The sequence below is a fragment of the Saccopteryx leptura genome, chromosome 12 (assembly GCF_036850995.1).
Source record: "Saccopteryx leptura isolate mSacLep1 chromosome 12, mSacLep1_pri_phased_curated, whole genome shotgun sequence".
Classification (NCBI taxonomy): domain Eukaryota; kingdom Metazoa; phylum Chordata; class Mammalia; order Chiroptera; family Emballonuridae; genus Saccopteryx; species Saccopteryx leptura.
The window spans coordinates 56,690,467-56,711,018 of NC_089514.1; the positions used below are offsets into that span (position 1 = coordinate 56,690,467).

General features: G+C 38.2%; 1 protein-coding gene across 2 annotated transcripts in view; it reads right to left on the reverse strand.

Annotated features, from left to right (window-relative positions):
• ELAPOR2 (endosome-lysosome associated apoptosis and autophagy regulator family member 2) overlaps nt 1-20,552 on the reverse strand; it is a 251,001-nt gene that overhangs the window by 51,165 nt on the left and 179,284 nt on the right. For both annotated transcript variants that reach the window (XM_066354085.1, XM_066354086.1), the window contains exons 9-12: nt 13,748-13,928; nt 11,953-12,081; nt 7,872-7,962; nt 7,102-7,204 (exon numbers count right to left, since the gene is read on the reverse strand). In XM_066354085.1, the coding sequence (XP_066210182.1) occupies nt 7,102-7,204; nt 7,872-7,962; nt 11,953-12,081; nt 13,748-13,928 (504 nt within the window). The remainder of the gene's footprint in view (nt 1-7,101; nt 7,205-7,871; nt 7,963-11,952; nt 12,082-13,747; nt 13,929-20,552) is intronic.

Consider the following 20,552-nt stretch of genomic DNA (forward strand, 5'->3'; position numbering starts at 1 on the left):
GCCACAGCAAACCTGGTAGGGAGTGTCTGAATCTCCCCTGCTTACAGGAACGGGGCAGGGAGGAGAGTGAGGCTGAGAGCCAAGAGGGGATCTTACTCCAGGGAAAAAAGCTTAAAATACTGCTCACAGCCACTTGCCTGGTAACCAGGGAGTGAGGTGTGTTGAAATGACCAGCTTATCTCCCAAGTGGAAAGGAGGGAGAGAGGGACAGACTGTGAGGGGCTAAGGAATGCAGGAGACAACCTAAAAAAGCTGACTCATCTGTGCTGGAGGCGGCCATAGCTGGGGGAGGGACTGACCCTTCCACAAAACAGTACTGAATTGCTTCCAGATCAGAGATCTCCAGACATCTCTCCAGCTCCAATCAGTGCAACAAGACACAGCTGAAAACAAGAAGTGGGGAGGAGGGGCAGTAACTCAGGTCTCCATGGAGATCTGAGATATACCTCCCCCTACTGAAGCTGAAAAAACACCTTGACCCCAGAGAGATTAGTTGGTGGAAGAGGCCTTCAGAATCTCAGGTTACATCCATTGCATTCCTGGATACAGTTTCAAGGAAGCCCCCTGCTGAGATCAGTAAACAAGACTATCACCTGTTAAGAAAACAAACAAATCAAGACTTCAAAGCTTCCCAAATCTGAAAGTGGATTACAAATAATAGCTGATACCAACCCAAGAAGACCTAGAAATAACACAACTGAAAACTGGAGGCAGAAAACACCAAGCCTAGACTCAACCAACTCTATAAATAAAACACCCAAAACACAGACAATGAGGAGACAAAAAAGTGCAATCCAAATGAAACCACAAGAGACACCTTCAGGAGATGAACTGACTAATATAGAAATAATCAAACTTCCAGATGCAGAGTTCAAAATAATGATTGTAAGGATGCTTAGGATCTTAGAACAACAATGGATGGTCATTATGAACACCTAAATAAAAAAATAGCAAGTATAAAAAGAATCAGTCAAAGATGACAAATACAATATCAGAAATGAAGACCACAATGGAAGGAATTAAACACAGGATAGATAGAGCTGAGGATCGAATCAGCGAGTTGGAGGACAACTGGAATGAAGACATGAAAGCAGAGAAGAAAAATGAAAAGAGACGCAAAAAGTCCGAGGAAACTCTTAGAGAGCTCTGTGACAACATGAAAGAAATAACATCCGCATCATAGGGGTTCCTGAAGAAGAAGAAAAAGAACAAGGGATAGAGACTTTGTTCAATCATATCATAGCTGAAAACTTCCCTAAATTAATGCAGGAGAAACTCTCACAAGTTCAAGAAGGACAGAAGACTCCATTAAAGAAAAACCCAAAGAAACCTACACCAAGACACATCATAATTAAAATACCAAAGCTAAGTGATAGAGAAAATATTAAAAGCTGCAAGAGAAAAAAAAGCTATCACCTACAAAGGAGCCCCCATAAGGATGACATCCGACTTCTCAACAGAAACACTTGAGGCCAGAAGGGAATGGCAAGAAATATTCAAAGTAATGCAGAACAAGAACCTATAACCAAGACTACTTTATCCAGCAAGGCTATCGTTTAAAATTGAAGGAGAAATAAAAAGCTTCCCAGACAAAAAAAAAACTAAAGGAATTCATTACAACTAAACCAATGCTGCAGGAAATGTTAAGGGGCCTATTGTAAACAGATCAAAGTTGGAAAAGAATATAGCAAAAAAGGAATACAGCTTTAAAGAATAAAATGGCAATAAACAACTACATATCAATAATAACCATAAATGTAAATGCATTAAATTATCCAATAAAAAGACATAGGGTAGCTGTGTGGATAAAAAAAAACATGACCCATACATATGCTGTGTACAAGAGACACAACTTAGAACAAAAGATACACATAGATTGAAGGTAAAAGGATGGAAAAAAACATTTCATGCAAATGGAAATGAAAAAAAAGCTGGGGTAGCAATACTTATATCAGAAAAATTGGACTTTAAAACAAATGATATAGTAAGAGATAAAGAAGGCCACTACATAATGATAAAGGGACTAATCCAACAGGAAGATATAACTATTATAAATATCTGTGCACCTAATATAGGAGCACCTAAATATATAAAGCAGACTTTGATGGATTTAAAGAGTGAGATCAACAGCAATACTATAATAGTAAGGGATTTCAATATCCCACTAACATCACTAGATAGATCCTCACGAAAGAAAATTAACAAAGAAACAGCAGACTTAAAGGTCACACTAAATCAACTCGATTTAATAGTTATCTTCAGAACCTTTCATACTAAAGCAGCAGAATATACATTCTTTTCAAGTGCTCATTGTACATTCTCTAGGATATACCACATGTTAGGGCACAAAAGTGCTCTCAACAAATTTAAGAAGATTGAAATCCTATCAAGCACTTTCTCCAATCACAACAGCATGAAACTAGAAATGAATCACAACAGAAAAGCTCAAAAATTCTCAAACACATTAATAGCAGGTAGTTAAATAATGAATGGATTAAGAATGAGATCAAAGAAGAAATAAAAAACTTCCTAGAAACGAATGACAATGAGCATACAACAACTCAAAATTTATGGGACACAGCAAAAGCAGTACTGAGAGGGAAGTTCATAGCACTACAGGCACACTTTAAGAAGCTAGAAAAAGCTCAAGTAAACAACTTATCCCTGCATCTAAAAGAACTAGAAAAAGAACAGCAAGTAAAGCCCAAACGTAGTAGAAGGAAGAAAATAATAAAGATCAGAGCAGAAATAAATGACATAGAGGCTAAAGAAACAATACAGAGGATCAATGAAACTAGGAGCTGGTTCTTTGAAAAGGTAAACAAAATCAATAAACCTTTAACTGGACTCACCAAGAAAAAGAAAGGACTCAAATAAATAAAATTAGAAATGAGAGTGGAGAAATAACAACTAACACAACAGAAATACAAAATATTGTAAGAAAATACTATGAAGAACTGTATGCCAAAAAACTAGACAACCTAGATGAAATGGACAAATTCTTTGAAACATACAATCTTCTAAAAATCAGTCTGGAAAAATGAGCAAACCTAAACAGACCGATTACACCAAATGAGATGGAAACAGTTATCAGAAAACTCCCAACAAAGAAAAGTCCGGGGTCTGATGGCTTCACAACTGAATTCTACCAAATATTTAAAGAACAACTAACTCCTATCCTTCTCAAACTATTTCAAAAAATTCAGGAGGAAGGAAGACTTCCAAGCTCCTTGTATGAGGCGAGCATAATTCTGATTCCAAAACCAGGCAAAGACAACACAAAGAAAGAAAATTATAGGCCAATATCTCTGATGAATATAGATGCTAAAATCCTCAACAAAATATTAGCAAACCGGACCCAACAATATATGGAAAAAATCATACACCTTGACATAGTAGGATTTATTCTGGGGAGGCAAGGCTGGTACAATATTTGTAAATCAATCAATGTGATTTATCACATAAACAAAACGAAGGAGAAAAACCACATGATAATTTCAATTGATGCAGAAAAAGCATTTGATAAAATCCAGCACCCATTCATCATCAAAACTCTCAACAAAGTGGGAATACAGGGAACATACCTCAGCATAATAAAGGCCATCTATGACAAACTCATAGCCAACATCATACTCAATGGGCAAAAATTAAAAGCAATACCCTTAAGATCAGGAACAAGGCAGGGGTGCTCCCTTTCACCACCTTATTCAACATAGTCCTGGAAGTCCTAGCCACAGCAATCAGACAAAAAGAAGAAATAAAAGGCATTCAAGTTGGAAAAGAAGAAGTAGAACTATCATTATTTGAGGATGATATGATATTGTATATAGAAAACCCTAAAGTCTCAGTCAAAAAACTTCTGGGCCTGATAAATGAATTCAGCAAAGTGGCAGGATATAAAATCAATACTCAGAAATCAGAGGCATTTTTATACACCAACAATGAACAGTCAGAAAGAGAAATTAAGGAAACAATCCCCTTCACAATTACAACCAAAAAAATTGAGTACCTAGGAGTAAACTTAACCAAGGAGACTAAAGACTTGTACTCGGAAAATTACAAAGCATTGATAAAAGAAATCAAGGAAGATACAAACAAGTGGAAGCATATACCATGCTCATGGTCAGGAAGAATAAACATCATTAAAATGTCTATATTACCCAAAGCAATCTATAAATTCAATGCAATACCAATTAAAATACCAAGGACATACTTCAAAGATATAGATCACTTATTCCAAAAATTTATATGGAACCAATAAAGAACACGAATAGCCTCAGCAATCTTAAAAAAAAAAGAAGAAAGTGGGAGGTATCACACTTCCTGATATCAAGTTATACTACAAGGCCATTGTACTCAAAACGGCCTGATACTGGCATAAGAACAGGCATGTAGATCAATGGAACAGATCAGAGAACCCAGAAATAAACCCACAGTTCTATGGACAACTGATATTTGACAAAGGAGGTAAGGAAATACAATGGAGTAAAGACAGCCTCTTTAACAAATGGTGTTGGGAAAATTGGACAGCTACCTGCAAAAAAATGAAACTAGATCACCAGCTTACACCACTCATAAAAATAAACTCAAAATGGATAAAAGACTTAAATGTGGGCCATGAAACCATAAGGATCTTAGAAGAAAACATAGGCAGTAAGCTCTCCGACATCTCTCGGAGCAATATATTTGCTGATTTATCTCCACAGTCGAAGTGAAATAAAAGACAGGATAAACAAATGGGACTAAAAAGCTTTTGCACAGCTAAAGACAACAAGAACAGAATAAAAAGACAAACTACACAATGGGAAAACATATTTGACAATACGTCTGATAAGGGGTTAGTAACCAAAATTTATAAAAAATTTGTAAATCTCTACACCAGGAAGACAAACAATCCAATCCAAAAATGGGCAAAAGAGATGAATAGACACTTCTCCAAAGAGGACATCCAGATGGCCAATAGGCATATGAAAAAATGCTCAGCATCACTAATCATTAGAGACATGCAAATTAAAACCACAATGAGATATCACCTCACACCAGCCAGAATGCGCTCATCAACAAAACAACACAGAATAAGTGCTGGTGAGGATGTGAAGAAAAGGGAACCCTCCTGCACTTCTGGTGGGAATGCAAACTGGTGCAGCCACTGTGGAAAACAGTATGGAGATTCCTCAAAAAATTGGAAATCAAACTGCCTTTTGACTCAGCTATCCCACTTTTAGGAATATACCCCAAGGACACCATAGAATGACTCCAAAAGGAGAAATGCACCCCCATGTTTGTGGCAGCATTGTTCACAATAGCGAAGATCTGGAAACAACCCAAGTGTCCGTCAGAGGACGAGTGGATTAAAAAGCTTTGGTACATATATACTATGGAATACTACTCAGCGATAAGAAATGATGACATCAGATCATTTACAATAACATGAATGAACCTTGATAATATTATACCGAGTGAAATAAGTAAATCAGAAAAAACTAAGAACTATATGAATCCATACATAGATGGGACATAAGACATGAACAAGAATGTGATGGCAATGGGGGTAGGGGCGTGGGGGGAGGGGGGAGGGGGCGAGTAAGGAGAGAGGGGATGGGGGAGGGGAGGGGCACAAAGAAAACCAGATAGAAGGTGACAGAAGATAATTTGAATTTGGGGGAGGGGTATACAGCACAATCAAATGTCAAAATAATCTGGAAATGTTTTCTCTCAACATATGTACCCTAATTTATCAATGTCACTGCATTAAATTTAATAAAAAAAATATTTGCTGGGTACACTTTAATAATACCTTGACTTTAAAGATTGTAAGAAGTACACATAATTTGAAAGGTTTGACAAAATACAGTAAATGCTTTTGCTCCATATGCAGGAGCATTGTCGGTTTAACCAGTTTAGGAAATCCAATAATAGAATAATGCATACAGACCATGAGCTATAACATGCTTCGCAGCCTCTCCTGTTCTGACAGAGGTTACTATAAATCCAGAATATGTATCCACTGTAACGTGGACATAGGACTGTTTGCCAAATGAAGGTATATGAGTAACATCCATTTGCCAAAATTGTCCTGGTAGGGGTCCTTGAGGGTTAACTCCAAATGAAGGGGCAGATTGTAGTATAGGACCCCTTGGACTGGATTTCCCAATCTGCCGTGCTACTTCCCGAGAAAGTTGAAACTGTTTACAGAGGGCTGCAGCGTTCCAGTGATGAATAGTATGAGACTGAATTGCTCGATCTGTCATGGTTGCTCCAAATAGTTTTCTTTTGGGTAGCTTGATCAAGAAGGGCATTCCCTTGTGCTAAAGCTCCAGGGAGCCTGGAGTGAGCTCAAGTATGTCCTATAAAACATGGAGCTCTATGTTGACATACAAGTCTTTGAAGAAGGAGGAACTACTGAAATAGTCCATCAGCATTTGTCCCTAAGACAGCAGTTTTTATAGTGGAAACACCATAAGTAAATATTTGCTGTCTGTATATAGATTAAAGGGGAAATATGGCAAATGCTGTAAAACCATGATAATGGTATATAATTCTAGTCTTTGAGCTGATTTTAAGTTGACAGTTTCAGTATAAAGATCCAGTAAAATTTTAAGCTAAGAGTTGACATTTATAGAACATCTAGAAGAAAAGAGGCAAAATTATGACATGTACATAGGAAAGTCCATTGTCTACATTGATTACATTTAACAAGGAAGTGTTCTCTGTCATCCAAGGGTCTACAACAACATTACTTTCTCCCCTCACTTATTAATACATGTTTTTCTCTCCTGATGACTTAAACTGCTGAATAGTTTTAGGGAAAGTTTTTCTTTCTGCTGGTGGAATATTTTTATGAAGAAATTTTCCAGCAAATTCATAATCTCTGACATCTGTCAGTTGTCCTCCTCACCAGGAACAAGTGCATTTTTTGTGGCTGTCATTGTGCAATCTTAGTGACTTCTTTAGATATTTTTAAATGTTTTTGGAAGACCCTAAGCATGGGAATAAAAATAGGATTCTTATCCCAACATGCATAAATAAATTCACACTTGAAAAAGAATGCTAAGCATCTAGATTTCTAAATCTGCCTTTGAAAGCCAGTCTTTCACTTACCACCATGAAGTACAGAACACAGTCAGCGGAACAGAGGGTCTCAAAGACAAATGTTATTCTTCCCAGTTCAGAACCCATGGCACCAGTCATAGATGTTGGTGGTCTATGTAACAGATTAAAGTTACAATATTACAATGTGTTCTAAATACAATCGGGAACAAAATTGTCACTGTTTTTCATTAGGCTGAAAACCAAGCTCTTCTCTTCCCCTAATCAAATGCTTCCCTCAACCCAACTACTTCCTCACTCAATCTCTGCAGAGCCATACTTTTTGTTCTAAATAGAGTTGCCACAACCAGGTTACTATACTTGAATCTCCTGGTATAGATGCCAGCACCCATCCTAGAGCAAGAAAATGACATCTATTGGGAAATTTCAACATGAGGGACTAAAGCCAAATGAGATTTTGAAATTTGTAAAATTACTTTACAGATAAAACTGAGAGAAAAATAAATATATAAACTGTAAGACACTCTTACAAATAACCTGGACAAAGACATCATTAAGCATCCAAGAATCATGATTATTGTAACATTTGGATAAACTATTATTAAAAACTTTCAGCTCCATCTAACCAACACCCAATTCATAGTTATAGTTACTCAATCACTGATTCTATAGATATTATTAAATGTATTATACTACTTGTTATTTGTTAAGGATGTCACAATATTAATATATTTTATAAAGGCAGTCCTACTCCATCTATTTCTATAGGGAAATAGGCATGAGGATTCTTACAGAAGGAAATCAGAATTGGTTTTTCTTACTTAAATCCTAGGATATGCAAGTTTAAGATCAGGTAGTCATTATCGGAACCTCCAGCCCCACTCTGGATATGATCTCCAGCCACCTCCCAACCTGGAAATAATAAAGGTAATCTTTATTAGTAAATGTTCCATTAATTCTTTTTTATTATTATTTGAGAGGAGGGGAGGCAGACAGACTCCTGCATGTGCCCTACAGGGATCTACCCAGCAAGCCCACTAGGGGAATGCTCTGCCCATCTGGGGCTGTTGCTCCATTGCTCAGCAACGGAGCTCTTCTTAGCCCCTGAGGCAGAGGCCATGGAGCCATCCTCAGTGCCTGGGCCAACTCATTCCAATCAAGCCACGCCTGTGGGAGGGGAAGAGAAAGATAAGTGAGAAGGGGAAGCGAAGAGAAGAAGATGGGTGCTTCCCCTGTGTGCCCTGACTGGGAATCGAACTTTGGACATCCACATGCTGGGCCAACACTCTACCACTGAGCCAGCTAGCCAGGGCCACCATTAATGATTTCCAACAATTTTTGAAAATAAGGTTAAAAAAAGATCATTAGTTTTTATGTTCAAAGTTAGAAATACATCAAAAGAATTCCCTATTTTTAAATTGCAGTTACAGATTGCATGTAAAGGTAGATGCCTACATACCAATAAAGACATTCAATATGATTCTCCAGAAATAATCAAATAATGCATATTTTCCCATAAGTTATTTAATGAGAAAACTAACAACAGTTTCTTCTTGAGTCATTATTATCTTTTTTTTTAAACTAAAACAGATGGTCTTTATACATTCTAATACAATAAGATGTTAAATCCCACTCTTTAGGTAACCAATGAGAAATAAAAACCTCAAATTATTTAATGAAGAAGATTTGAGGTCTGGAGTTATTTCTTATAGTTTGCTATATTGTTGTTCCTTAATTGAACCCTTGTTCTGCATTCACTACTTACTCATTCTCTCAGTTGGCACTCACTGAGCACTAGGAACCATGATATGCATTAGGAATAGAGAGACAAGATTGGGTTCTCCCTCACTGCAGATCAGTAGGATATGAGGGAGAGTTACCTAACAATTGTCAACAGTATGGGGTGAAACAGATGCACACTGAAAGCAATGGGGGGAGGGGGGGATCCTGTCCTCTGCACAAGAACAATCAACATACCATTGGCTGAAATGGCCAAAACATAATGAGGAAAAGAGAAGCATCCCCCAACCACCCACACACACACCATCAAGCAAGGCTATTAATTAATGGCAATGGCTTAGCCTTGACACTTCCATCTCTAAAAGAAATGCCAACATCTGTTACTTTAATATGTATAAGGGAGAAATTGAGTAAGAGATTAGTATCAGTGCTAGAGTAGCAATTTGGCAGTTTTTGAAATGTTATAATCAGTAGTTTATAGAAAGGTAATATGTTGAATATATATAAATCAAACTAGTCCTAAAAATATGATGCACTAATCTAGCTGCTTATGAGAAATGTCAGTTGTTCTATTGTCTAAAGATTCATGCAGTTAAAAAGAGAGACAAGCAGGTATCAACTCCTGATGTTAAGAGTTGAACAGCCACAAATCAGTCTGATTGAGGGGGACACCAGGTCCTTGGCTGCACTGTAAGTAAGTGAACACCATTTAGGTTAGAGAGACTGTGAACTTGTCTGGGGTTAGAGGAAGAAAGATATTCCCACAAGGGGGACTTCTATACCAAGAGATGGAGGACTTACAAATGTTTCTCTAAGATTTCTTCCTAGTGTCCGGAAATGTCATGAGGAGGGACAGAGCAGCAGAGAAGGCCACAGGAAAGAAAGAAGTACATGGAATGTAAAAAGTGACATTGGGAGGGAACTATTATCCTTGCAAGAGGAAACAAATATTTCTCATGTTTTGAACACGGCCTGTTGTTAACGGTTGAATTGAGCACCCTGTCAAAGATATATGCAAATCTTAACCCCCCAGGGCCTGGGAATGAACTCTATTATTTGGAAACAGAGTCTCTGCAGACCAAGTTAAGATGAGGTCTTTGGGGTGAGCCTTGATCCAATATGACTAGAATCCTTATGAGAAAAGGGAAATTTGGACACAGGCACAAAGGGAGAGCAAATACATGTGAGGACACAGAGACACACAGACACAAGGAGAACACGACCACGTGAATATAGAGGCACAGATTGGATGGAGTTCTGCAGCCTACCGCTGGGGAATGCCTGGAGTTACCAGAAGCTAAGCAAGGAAGGATCGCCCCCTAGAGGCTCCAGGAGGAACACGGCCCTGCAAATACCTTGATTTTGTGCATTATTTCTCTCTTCACATCACATTGTTTCTTTGGTATATATTCCCAGAAGTGGAGTTACTGGATTGAAGAATGAGAATGCTCAAAATTTCTGTAATATTGCCAAACTCTTTTCCTTATGGCTGTCCATTTTAATAATAGTGTAACATTTCATACAATTAGTATGGCATAAATTTATAAACATTATCCTCTTGCTAAATGTTTAGATTATTTCAATTTTTGTTATTAGAGATAAGGCCCAATGCACAGCTTCATAAATATAAATTAACTTGTCTTCAACTTTGAATTCCTCTTAGGCAAAATTCCAGTACATTAAGGTGTACTTCCACGTAGCTAGCTGTTCTGCAATTGTGTGAAACTCAAACTGAGAATACAGTAATCTCAAACTACTCCAAGTCACACAGTCAAGTTGGTCAAAGCACATCCACTTTAACACCATGACTCATGACTGCCTCATGCCACATTACTATTTGCTATTTTGATATCATATACTAATACTAAAGAGATGTATATATTTCAAATTAGTATTTGAACATTTTGGAAATTAGCAAACTTTTAAATTATAGCCTTGAAGTGAATGAGTGGGAAAATCAAGTATTATTATGAAACTTAGACTAAGACTAAACTCTATAAAAGATCCAATGTAAGTTTTTGGTAATCTTTACTGGTAAGTGAATAAACACACACACACACACACACACACACACACACACAAGTACTGATGCTTTCATAGGGTAATTCAATATCCTAGCTTCCCCAACCTTACTTTTCCAATTCCTTAACTTCCTCAACCCAGAATCCAATCATAGTATCTTTAAATATAAACCCTCATATTCAGTTAATAACTATTACATGTTGTCTCCTCCCTTAGGATAAATTCCTACAAGTGGGATTACTGATCAATAAAGAAGAATATATCACACTGTTAGATAAATATTAGGGCTTTTCCAAACATCTGTTTAATCAACATTCTCCAAAGGCCAATTATTTGTCAATCCTTGCATTTATGTGTACACTTCACTTTCTACATCCTGAACTTGTTTATTTTGGATAAGTACCAATTTAAAACAGATGCAATTAAAAAGCATCAAATATACTATTTTAAAAAGTGAGCTGTTAAAAATGCTAATGAGTTTATAAAAGTAAAGGATGAATTTTGGTGTTGAACCCTAGTATCTGTAACACCTACTCCTAGTGCCAAGTTTAAAAATACATACAAAGGTATTGTCATTCAATCAACCAACAAAATATTGCAGAACAACTAAGTGCTAGGCTCTCTAAGAATTTAAAATGTAAAAACAAGAACATTCAGCAAACATCCTATAGAGCTCTGCCACATTTTCAAGTATTCAGTAAATGGTGTTAATCAGTATTTTGTAGTCAAGGTCACAGACTTCACAGGCAAAGAGATAGAGATGATTTAACTAAGTTTTCACCATGGCTCTATGCTGAGCCACAGAAAACCAATCAGGTAGAAACACTGTCACATTACTCTTCAAAATGGCAAATGTAGACTTCATTACTCTCCTTGGTAATCTGTTCTGGTATTTATAACTATAATTGGAACTCAATTCTACCTCTAAATCTACTCCAAAATGCAAAATGGTTGATAGCCTTATAGGAAAGTCATCCAGCTATACCATCACATTTACTATTTTTGTATTAGGGCTTGAAGAGAGTCAAGTAACCAAATAAGATTAAAGTTCCTCATACCCACATATAGTATGTTTTTAAAGAGCTGAATCTGAAAGTCTCTTCTGCCAAAATACACCAAGGAGGCTGATTCTGAACTCACCATTCATTCCATCACACTTTGAGTTTCCGACATTAAAGCAGGAAGTTTTCATGTTGCCAGGAAGGACATTCCACCACTTATATTCAAACCCAAGTGCAGGCTCTGTTCCTGCTGGACACGGTTTACATTCTACAGGAGACAAGCAGGGCAAGCAATTACAATTCAACTGGACAACTTCCTCTTCATCTGGTCCAAACACTACTAAGTTTTAATTAGCAGAGAGGGAAGTGGGAAGGAGAAAAATGAAGCCAATAATACCTTTAAAAATTGGTAACATTTTCAAATGCAATCTGGAAAGAAAAATAATCTGGACATATTATACAGCTATATACTTGACTTTTATGAAAAAGAAAAATGGTAAATACAAAATCTTTTAAAATAATTATCCCCTTCATTTCTGGAAATAACTGCTAATACTTCCGTGGTTGGCAAACTGCGGCTCGCAAGCCACATGCGGCTCTTTGGCCCCTTGAGTGTGGCTCTTCCACAAAATACTATGTGTGGGCACTACCTCAATAAGGAATGTACCTACCTATATAGTTTAAGTTTAAAAAATTTGGCTCTCAAAAAAAATTTCAATCGTGGTACTGTTGATATTTGGCTCTGTTGACTAATGAGTTTGCCGACCACTTCTAGGAGAAGAATAACTCTGAAACAAGTTCTTATGTGTGATTTTAGAATTGGTACCCTCTACCTCATGAATTAGAAAATATTTCCAACTTACTATTGGTTATTAAACTGAACAGATTATCATGCTATTTGCTTATGGACTGATTACTTGAAATTCAAAATATTGGTTATGTTAAAAAATGATACTGGGAGTTGAGTGGTTTGGAAAAAGTGAAGGTTATAAATAAAGCTAACTTAAACTAATATCTGCACTATTGAAAGGGAAGGGTCTTTTGTAACCATTATAAATTTACTCAGGACACTTTGTATCATCACATCAGTAAGAGAAGGGGTAGAGAGAGATAGTGTTCACTGAACAAACACTTCCTGGAATCAAAGTATTGCAGGAGACATTGTTATATAACCTGCTCAGTGATGATGTGCTAGATATTATTACCAGCAATTTTATAGATGAGAAAATTGAAGTTCAAAAGGCTTAAGTAACTTGGATAAATCACATTATTGGTAGCCTATAGAATGTTGACTCAAACCCAAATCAATTTGAGTAGCAAGTCCTTTTTATACTATCTCTCAAGGTTCTGGATATTAAGTATCCAGCACGGCTATATTCAAGTAAGAACTTTACTTGATGTACTGTAATCTTTGTCTGCCAAAATTAAAACAAATTCTGCAACCACTTTTATACTTTTTGGTAAGTACTAAAATTTTCCCAACTATACACCTAGAAACAATTTACTTAGGGACCATAATATGCCATATGGTCAAAATGAGTAATTTTTGATATTATTGTAGCACAAAGTATGATTTAATATTCCAAAGCTGAATTAGAAAAAGATGTTATATGTTATGCTTGCATCAATATGTATGTACACGTACACTGGAAAAGAGTGCTGCTTAGCCTTAATCACTTAATATGATGGAATTTCTTAACACTATCCAAAAGCAGAGTCATTCCATTAACAGTGTATTACACAAAATGTCTTTTACACAAAATGCCATCAGTCTTATGATGTCATTATCATATTTCTCAACTCTACTTCAGTCACTAAGAAAAGCATAATTTATAGAATGATTTCATAAGAACAATTTAGAACAAAGAAAGTTACAGTACTCCAATAAGATTATTATGCTAAAGGTCCAATTATTGGACCAACTGATATCCTACCCTTTTTTCCATCTGAAAACGTCCCAGGAGGACAGGGATGGCAAGAAGATGATCCATTATTATAAAATCCAGGGTTGCAAGGTGGACAATCCTTTTTCTCTCCAGAAGGGGGCAACCTAATAGCATCTGTGAGATCTTCCCGGCAGATTTTAGGTTCTATCCACTTGTACGTTAGCTGTGTCTACAAAAAAGGTTTGTAAGTCATATAACATTCTTTATATTTGCTTTCAACTTCCAATAACACAAATGTTAAACTGATAGCCTAGAAAAATTCCAAATAGTGATAGAAGAGCTAAATGGAGACAATCTAAAACACTAGTAACAAAATGAGACAAAAAGAAAAAAAACTTTAGTGAGAAAATGACCATTATTTCCAAGTATTTTTACCCTAAGTTATGGGTGGCTTTATCTCATGCATAGCATGTTCCTCATAATGAAATTCCTCTTTATAATATAGATAACATGGTTATAGCCCTTACTGTTATGTCCACTCATTCACTTTATTCCTTAACCAATATAAGTTTCTATTGAAAGACTCCCTTTTACATTTTTTAATTGATTTTGAGAGAAGGAGTGAGGGAAGAGAGAGAGAGAGAGAAGCATAAACTCATAGTTTCTTCACTTTAGTTATTCACTGATTTCTTCTCACATGTGCCTTTACTAAGGGGCACAAGCCAAGCCAATAACCCCTTGCTCAAGCCAGTGACATTTGGGTTCAAGCCAGCAACCTTGGGATCATGTCAATAATCCCACACTCAAGCTAGTGACCCCGTGCTCAAGCTGCAGAGCCTACACTTAAGCCAGATACCTGAGGGTTTCAAACCTGAGACCTCAGCTTTCCAGGTCAACACTCTATGCATTGCCCCAGTCAGGCCATCGACTCTCTTTTTCATTTTGAGACCTGAACTACTCTCTTCTTTTCCCTTAACCACAGTACTTATCACCAGGTTCATCACACAGTGATCATAAAAAAACAAACAAAAAAACCCACAATTATTTTTAAAGAACAATATCTCTAGCTTGACATCTTAATCCTATTATTCATAAATATTGGTAGTTGATCTTTAGGTCTTTTCCAGTAACCTGATATAAACTCTTAAGACCTGCAGCTAAAATATTCTCTTCTGAAGACTTTGGGCCCTCTTGCATGTTCGCAGCCCATCAGAATTAAGACAGCCTCAAGGTTCTGGTTAAAATAGCAGCAGAGGTAAAGATGGTATTGGCATCCTCCCAGGGTCATATCAAAATTACAACTAAACTACAGAACAACTGTCATGTAGAACTGCCTGAAACTTAGCTGAATAGAAGTCCCATAACTAAGGATATACAGAAGAAGCCCCACTGAGACTGGTAGGAGGAGCAGAGACACAGAACGAGCTGCTAAAAATCAGGAGGGAATTCTTAGCTGCAGAATTACTAACTGAGGAGAAATCTGTCTTGGCTTCACACCAGGACCTACAATCCAGGATTCCAGAGCCTAGAAGAGAAGAGCTTGTAACTTCTGGCTGTAAAAACCAGTGGAGATTGTGGCTGAGTGAGATGAAGGGCTGCTGGAGTCCCAGGTATTCCTCTCAAAGGGCCCATACACCAACTTATTCAAATTGCTCCCTTTGAGCTCCAGCACTGGGGCAGCATCTGAAAAGGCACCAGGGATATACAGGGAGGAAATGAATTGTCTGGCTCTGAGATGAAAGCTGTAGGGGCAGCTTTCTCCCAAACAGAGGTGCTGGCAGAAGTCATTGTTCCTTTACTTAGCCCTCTCCCTACAGGTGCAGGCTGATAGTATATGTAAGTCACGATCAACCTAACACTGTTAACACTGCCCTTGTAATTCCTTGAGATCCCACCCCACCCAACTTGTGGGCATGCCCAAGCCATTCCCAGCATTTTCCCATACAAACAGCCCATCTTGATTTATGCTGTGAACTTTCTTAAAATCTCTAAAAGGTTAACAAACCTCAAACGAGTGGCATCTGGTTTTATCCTGCCCCATACCTCTTGCTAAGTGGCCCCAGTCCCAGCATTAGTGTCAGCCAGTCTCAGTTGGTAGTTTGCCCTTTCCTGGGCAGCTAGCTCTAAACCGAGAACAAGTAGCAGTCATCTGCAGATAACATTGTAATTTATGCAGGGCAGCCCCTAGCAGGAGGCCCACAGCCCACACACATGGTATCCACCTTCAAACAATGCCAGGGAACCAACCAACCACCTCCACAAGCAACATACTCAAGGGATGAATGTGGCAGGCATCAGAGCTTCGCTGAAGTGAGTTCTGTCATCTGGGTTCGGGCCCTGCACAGCAGCTGCTCTACTGTAGTCAAAGCTGGTCCTGATCTACCTGGGGGTCAATCCCCCACTGACATGCCAACAGCAGTCAAGACTCCACTACAACAGAAGGGTTTGCACAGCCCACACAGGAGATACAATTGGAGTGCCTAGCTTTGGTGACCAGGAAGAATGTGTCACTGGGCCCTACATAAGGCCACCCTACCAAGACTGTAAGACATAGCAGATCTAACTAATGAAGCAATTTTCAACTGGTGTGATGCAAGAATTTTTAAAACATGAAATACCTAATTATTTGGTCAGCAGCACTGATCTTTTTTCCTTTAGAATTATCAAAATTGGGATGACGTCAGAGTAATGGCGGGGTAGGAAGCGATACCGATAAATCTCCCCCAAAACTCAACAAGATCTTCAACCAGAAACAGAAAAACCTATACTTGGAGCTTCCAGATGCTTCGCAATACACCCAAAGGTATGATTGAGTGAATAATTGGCTAAATATATAACCAAACCCCGAAGGAAATAGGGAGTAAGAAATGCTCCGCCTTCCTCACTAACCTAAACAGGGCGGCTTTCTCTGGTAACTGTGAATATAGAAACTGAGGCGGGCAAAGGGGGTGAATACATCCAGGCAGCGACACAAACGGCCGAACCAGGCTGTGGCACGGAGATCCAAGCCAAGGAAAATCTGATCCTGTGGCAACCCGGACAATACAAGCTAACACTCGCGCCAAACCCAAACAAAGAAAGACAAGCGGCTCGGACATTTTACCCGGTCTCCTGGTTGGTGCGCAGTTAGTGGGCGAGAGATTTCTTCCTAAGCCCCGGAAGTGGGTGCCCGTGTTGCCCCACGGAGAGGCAGGGTCAGAGGCCTTTCTGTGGGCCGAGGGCAGAGTCTCTGGGCAGCCCCAGCGCCCTGGGAAAGCCATGCACGGGAGGGAGTGAGAACTAATTCCAACGGTGGAGATTTTCCGTACTGGAGGGTGTTTCACTCAGAAGGAAACGCGGCCGGCCTCATATCCTGGTTTGCGCGCGCAGATAAGGAGTGAGCGATTCCTCCAAGTGCCTCGGCAGTGCGCGCCCGTGTTATCGCACAGAGGGGCAGAGTCAGGGGCCTTTGTGTGGGCCAAAGCGGAATCTCAGGCCGCCCCAGCGCCTTGCAAAAGCCGCGCACGGGGACGGAGCGAGACTCAATTCCAACGCTGCAACTTTTCCCTGAGGTTGGGGGTTTCACTCAGAGCGTGAGACTGCTGGCCGGATATCCTGGTCTGCGCGCGCAGCCAGTGAGTGAGAGTTTCCTCCAAGCGCCCCGGAAGTGGGCGCCCGCTTGTGTTACCGGACAGAGTGGCAGAGCCAGAGGTCTTTGAATGGCCGGAAAGCCCGCCTGATTATGCTAGCAGCTCTGACTGACTGAGCCTTACCCAGAGCCCTGTGCTGAGTGGAAATAGAGTGGGGAGTTGCCAGCTCTTTGAACCTCTTACTATCCAGGCAGAGGCAGCAGCAACCCCATACCTGGATTATCAGGCTACTAATTGAGGAAGGAAAGACTAGGAGAAAGGCTCCAGGAACACGGACTCTCTCACTGTCGGAGCCTATAAATGCTAATAGCCTCGACTGCCAACGAGACTAAAGCACAATACATGACATTGCCATAGAGACTTATCAACTGCAAAACTCCACCTGAGCGTGGCAAAGGGGCAAAACCCGGGGTACAGAGTCACCGACCAGGAAGAGGGAGAGAAAAGAAAAAGCAAGAAGATAACCTCTCAAAATCAAGAATAATCTGCAGACTTTATAACCTATCCCATTTTATTATATTTGTTCGTTTGTTTCTCTTATCTTCATTCTTGATACTTTTTTTTTCCTCCTCCAATTTGGCCGATTAACTCTCTACCGGTCTTACTCTCTCCTCTCCTTGAACTACACTACCCATAAGTGTTACATCTCCCATTATCTTTTCTCTTCTCTTCCTTTCTCTCTATGAGGGTTGCACTCCAAAACCCTTAACTCTCTCTCTCTCTCTCTCCTTTCTTTTTTCTTCTTTTAGTGGTTCCCTCTTTTTTTTTCTCTCTCTCTCTTTCTTTTCTCCCTCTATATTAGTTTCTTCCTTTCTCCTTTACATCTCCTCTCATTCAAACCTCAATAACAAACAAATTATCTTATCTGGGACTCAAACTCATGTTTGTGGCATTTTGGGGGGTTTTTACTTCACCTTTTTAACTCACTAGCAGTGCTCCCATCCCTGGCTCTCCATATTATCTAGTTCTTGTTCGACTAAATACAATAGTAATTTTTTAATTTGTCCCCCCATTTTTCCGTTTTCCTCTTAATCCTCTCATCATAACACTTAGACAACCAACACCTAAAAGCAAATCATTTTATTCTTGACCCAAATTTTTTCCTTATTTGCTTTTTGTGGGTCCATACGCTCTTTTTTTTTCTTTTTTCTTTCTTTTCTTTTTTTTTTTTTTTTTTTTTTTTTTTTTTGCCCCTTTATTACTTTTCCCAAATTCAGGCCCTCCATCACAGGCATTGTTTGTTACAATTCACAGTCCACCACAAGATTTTATCAAGAAAGAGGGGAGAGGAGAGGAGAGGAAAAAAGGAGGGGGGGGAATAATTTCCTTTTTTTTTTTTTTAATTTTTATTTTATTTTATTTTTCTTTATTTCATTATTAATTTTTTTTAAAAAAAACAACTCTTTTCGATTTTTTTTTATTATTTTTTAAACTTTTTATTCTTTATTAAATCTCATTAATACTATCAACAAAACCACCCTCAGATGCCATTAAGGAAGAGAAAATCGAATATCATGGATACAAAAGAAAGAGAGGTAACACAGCTAGATGAGGAAAAATCTATGGAGAAAAAATTTAATATATTGGAAACCTTGGAGCTAAATGACAGAGAATTCAAGATAGAAATCCTAAAAATCCTCCGAGATATACAAGAAAACACAGAAAGGCAATTTAGGGAGCTCAGAAAACAACTCAATGAACACAAAGAATATATGTCCAAGGAATTGAAACTATAAAAACAAATCAAACAGAGATGAAAAACTCAATTCACGAGCTAAAAAACGAAGTAACAAGCTTAGCTAATAGAACAGGTCAGATAGAAGAGAGGATTAGTGAAATAGAAGACAAGCAACTTGAGGCACAACAGAGAGAAGAAGAAAGAGACTCAAAAATTTAAAAAAATGAGATAGCCCTACAAGAATTATCTGACTCCATCAAAAAGAATAACATAAGAATAATAGGTATATCAGAGGGAGAAGAGAGAGAAAATGGAATGGAGAACATACTCAAACAAATAATAGATGAGAACTTCCCAAGCCTGTGGAAAGAACTAAAGCCTCAAGTTCAAGAAGCAAACAGAACTCCAAGTTTTCTTAACCCCAACAAACCTACTCCAAGGCATATCATAATGAAATTGACACAAACCAACAGCAAAGAAAAAATTCTCAAGGCAGCCAGGGAAAAGAAGAATACAACATATAAAGGAAGGCCCATTAGATTATCATCAGATTTCTCAGCAGAAACTCTACAAGCTAGAAGAGAGTGGACCCCAATATTTAAAGTCCTGAAAGAGAGGAACTTTCAGCCACGAATACTATACCCATCAAAGCTATCCTTCCAATATGAAGGAGAAATAAAAACATTCACAGATACAGAAAAGATGAGGGAATTTATCATCAGAAAACCCCCACTCCAGGAATTACTAAAGGGGGTTCTCCAATCAGATACAAAGAACAAAAAAAAACAGAGCCACAAGTAAAAGCTCCAAGATGAACACAATAAAACCAAATTTAAACTGTGACAACAACAAAAAGAAAGAGGGGGAGAAGATGGAGATTAACAGTATCAAAGGACGATGGAGTGCAAAAGTACTCACAAAATAGTTCGCTACAATGAACACGGTAGGGACCCTTTTCATTATTCAAAGGTAACCACCATTGAAAAAACCACCACAGAAGCACATGAGATAAAAAAGATAGCAACAGTGGAAAGATGTATGGAATACAACCAAATAAAAACAAAAGATAGAAAAACAAAAGAGAAGGATCAAACAAGACACAAAACTAACAGAAAGCAAGATATAAAATGGCAATAGGGAACTCACAAGTATCAATAATTACACTAAATGTAAACGGATTAAACTCACCAATAAAAAGGCACAGAGTAGCAGAATGGATTAAAAAAGAAAATCCAACTGTATGCTGCCTACAGGAAACTCATCTAAGTAACAAGGATAAAAACAAATTCAAAGTGAAAGGCTGGATAACAATACTCCAAGCAAATAACATCCAAAAAAAAGCAGGTGTAGCAATACTCATATCGGATAATGCTGACTACAAGACAGGAAAAGTACTCAGAGACAAAAATGGCCATTTCATAATGGCTAAGGGGACACTGAATCAAGAAGACATAACAATTCTTAATATATATGCACCAAACCAAGGAGCACCAAAATATATAAGACAGCTACTTATTGATCTTAAAACAAAAACTGACAAAAATAC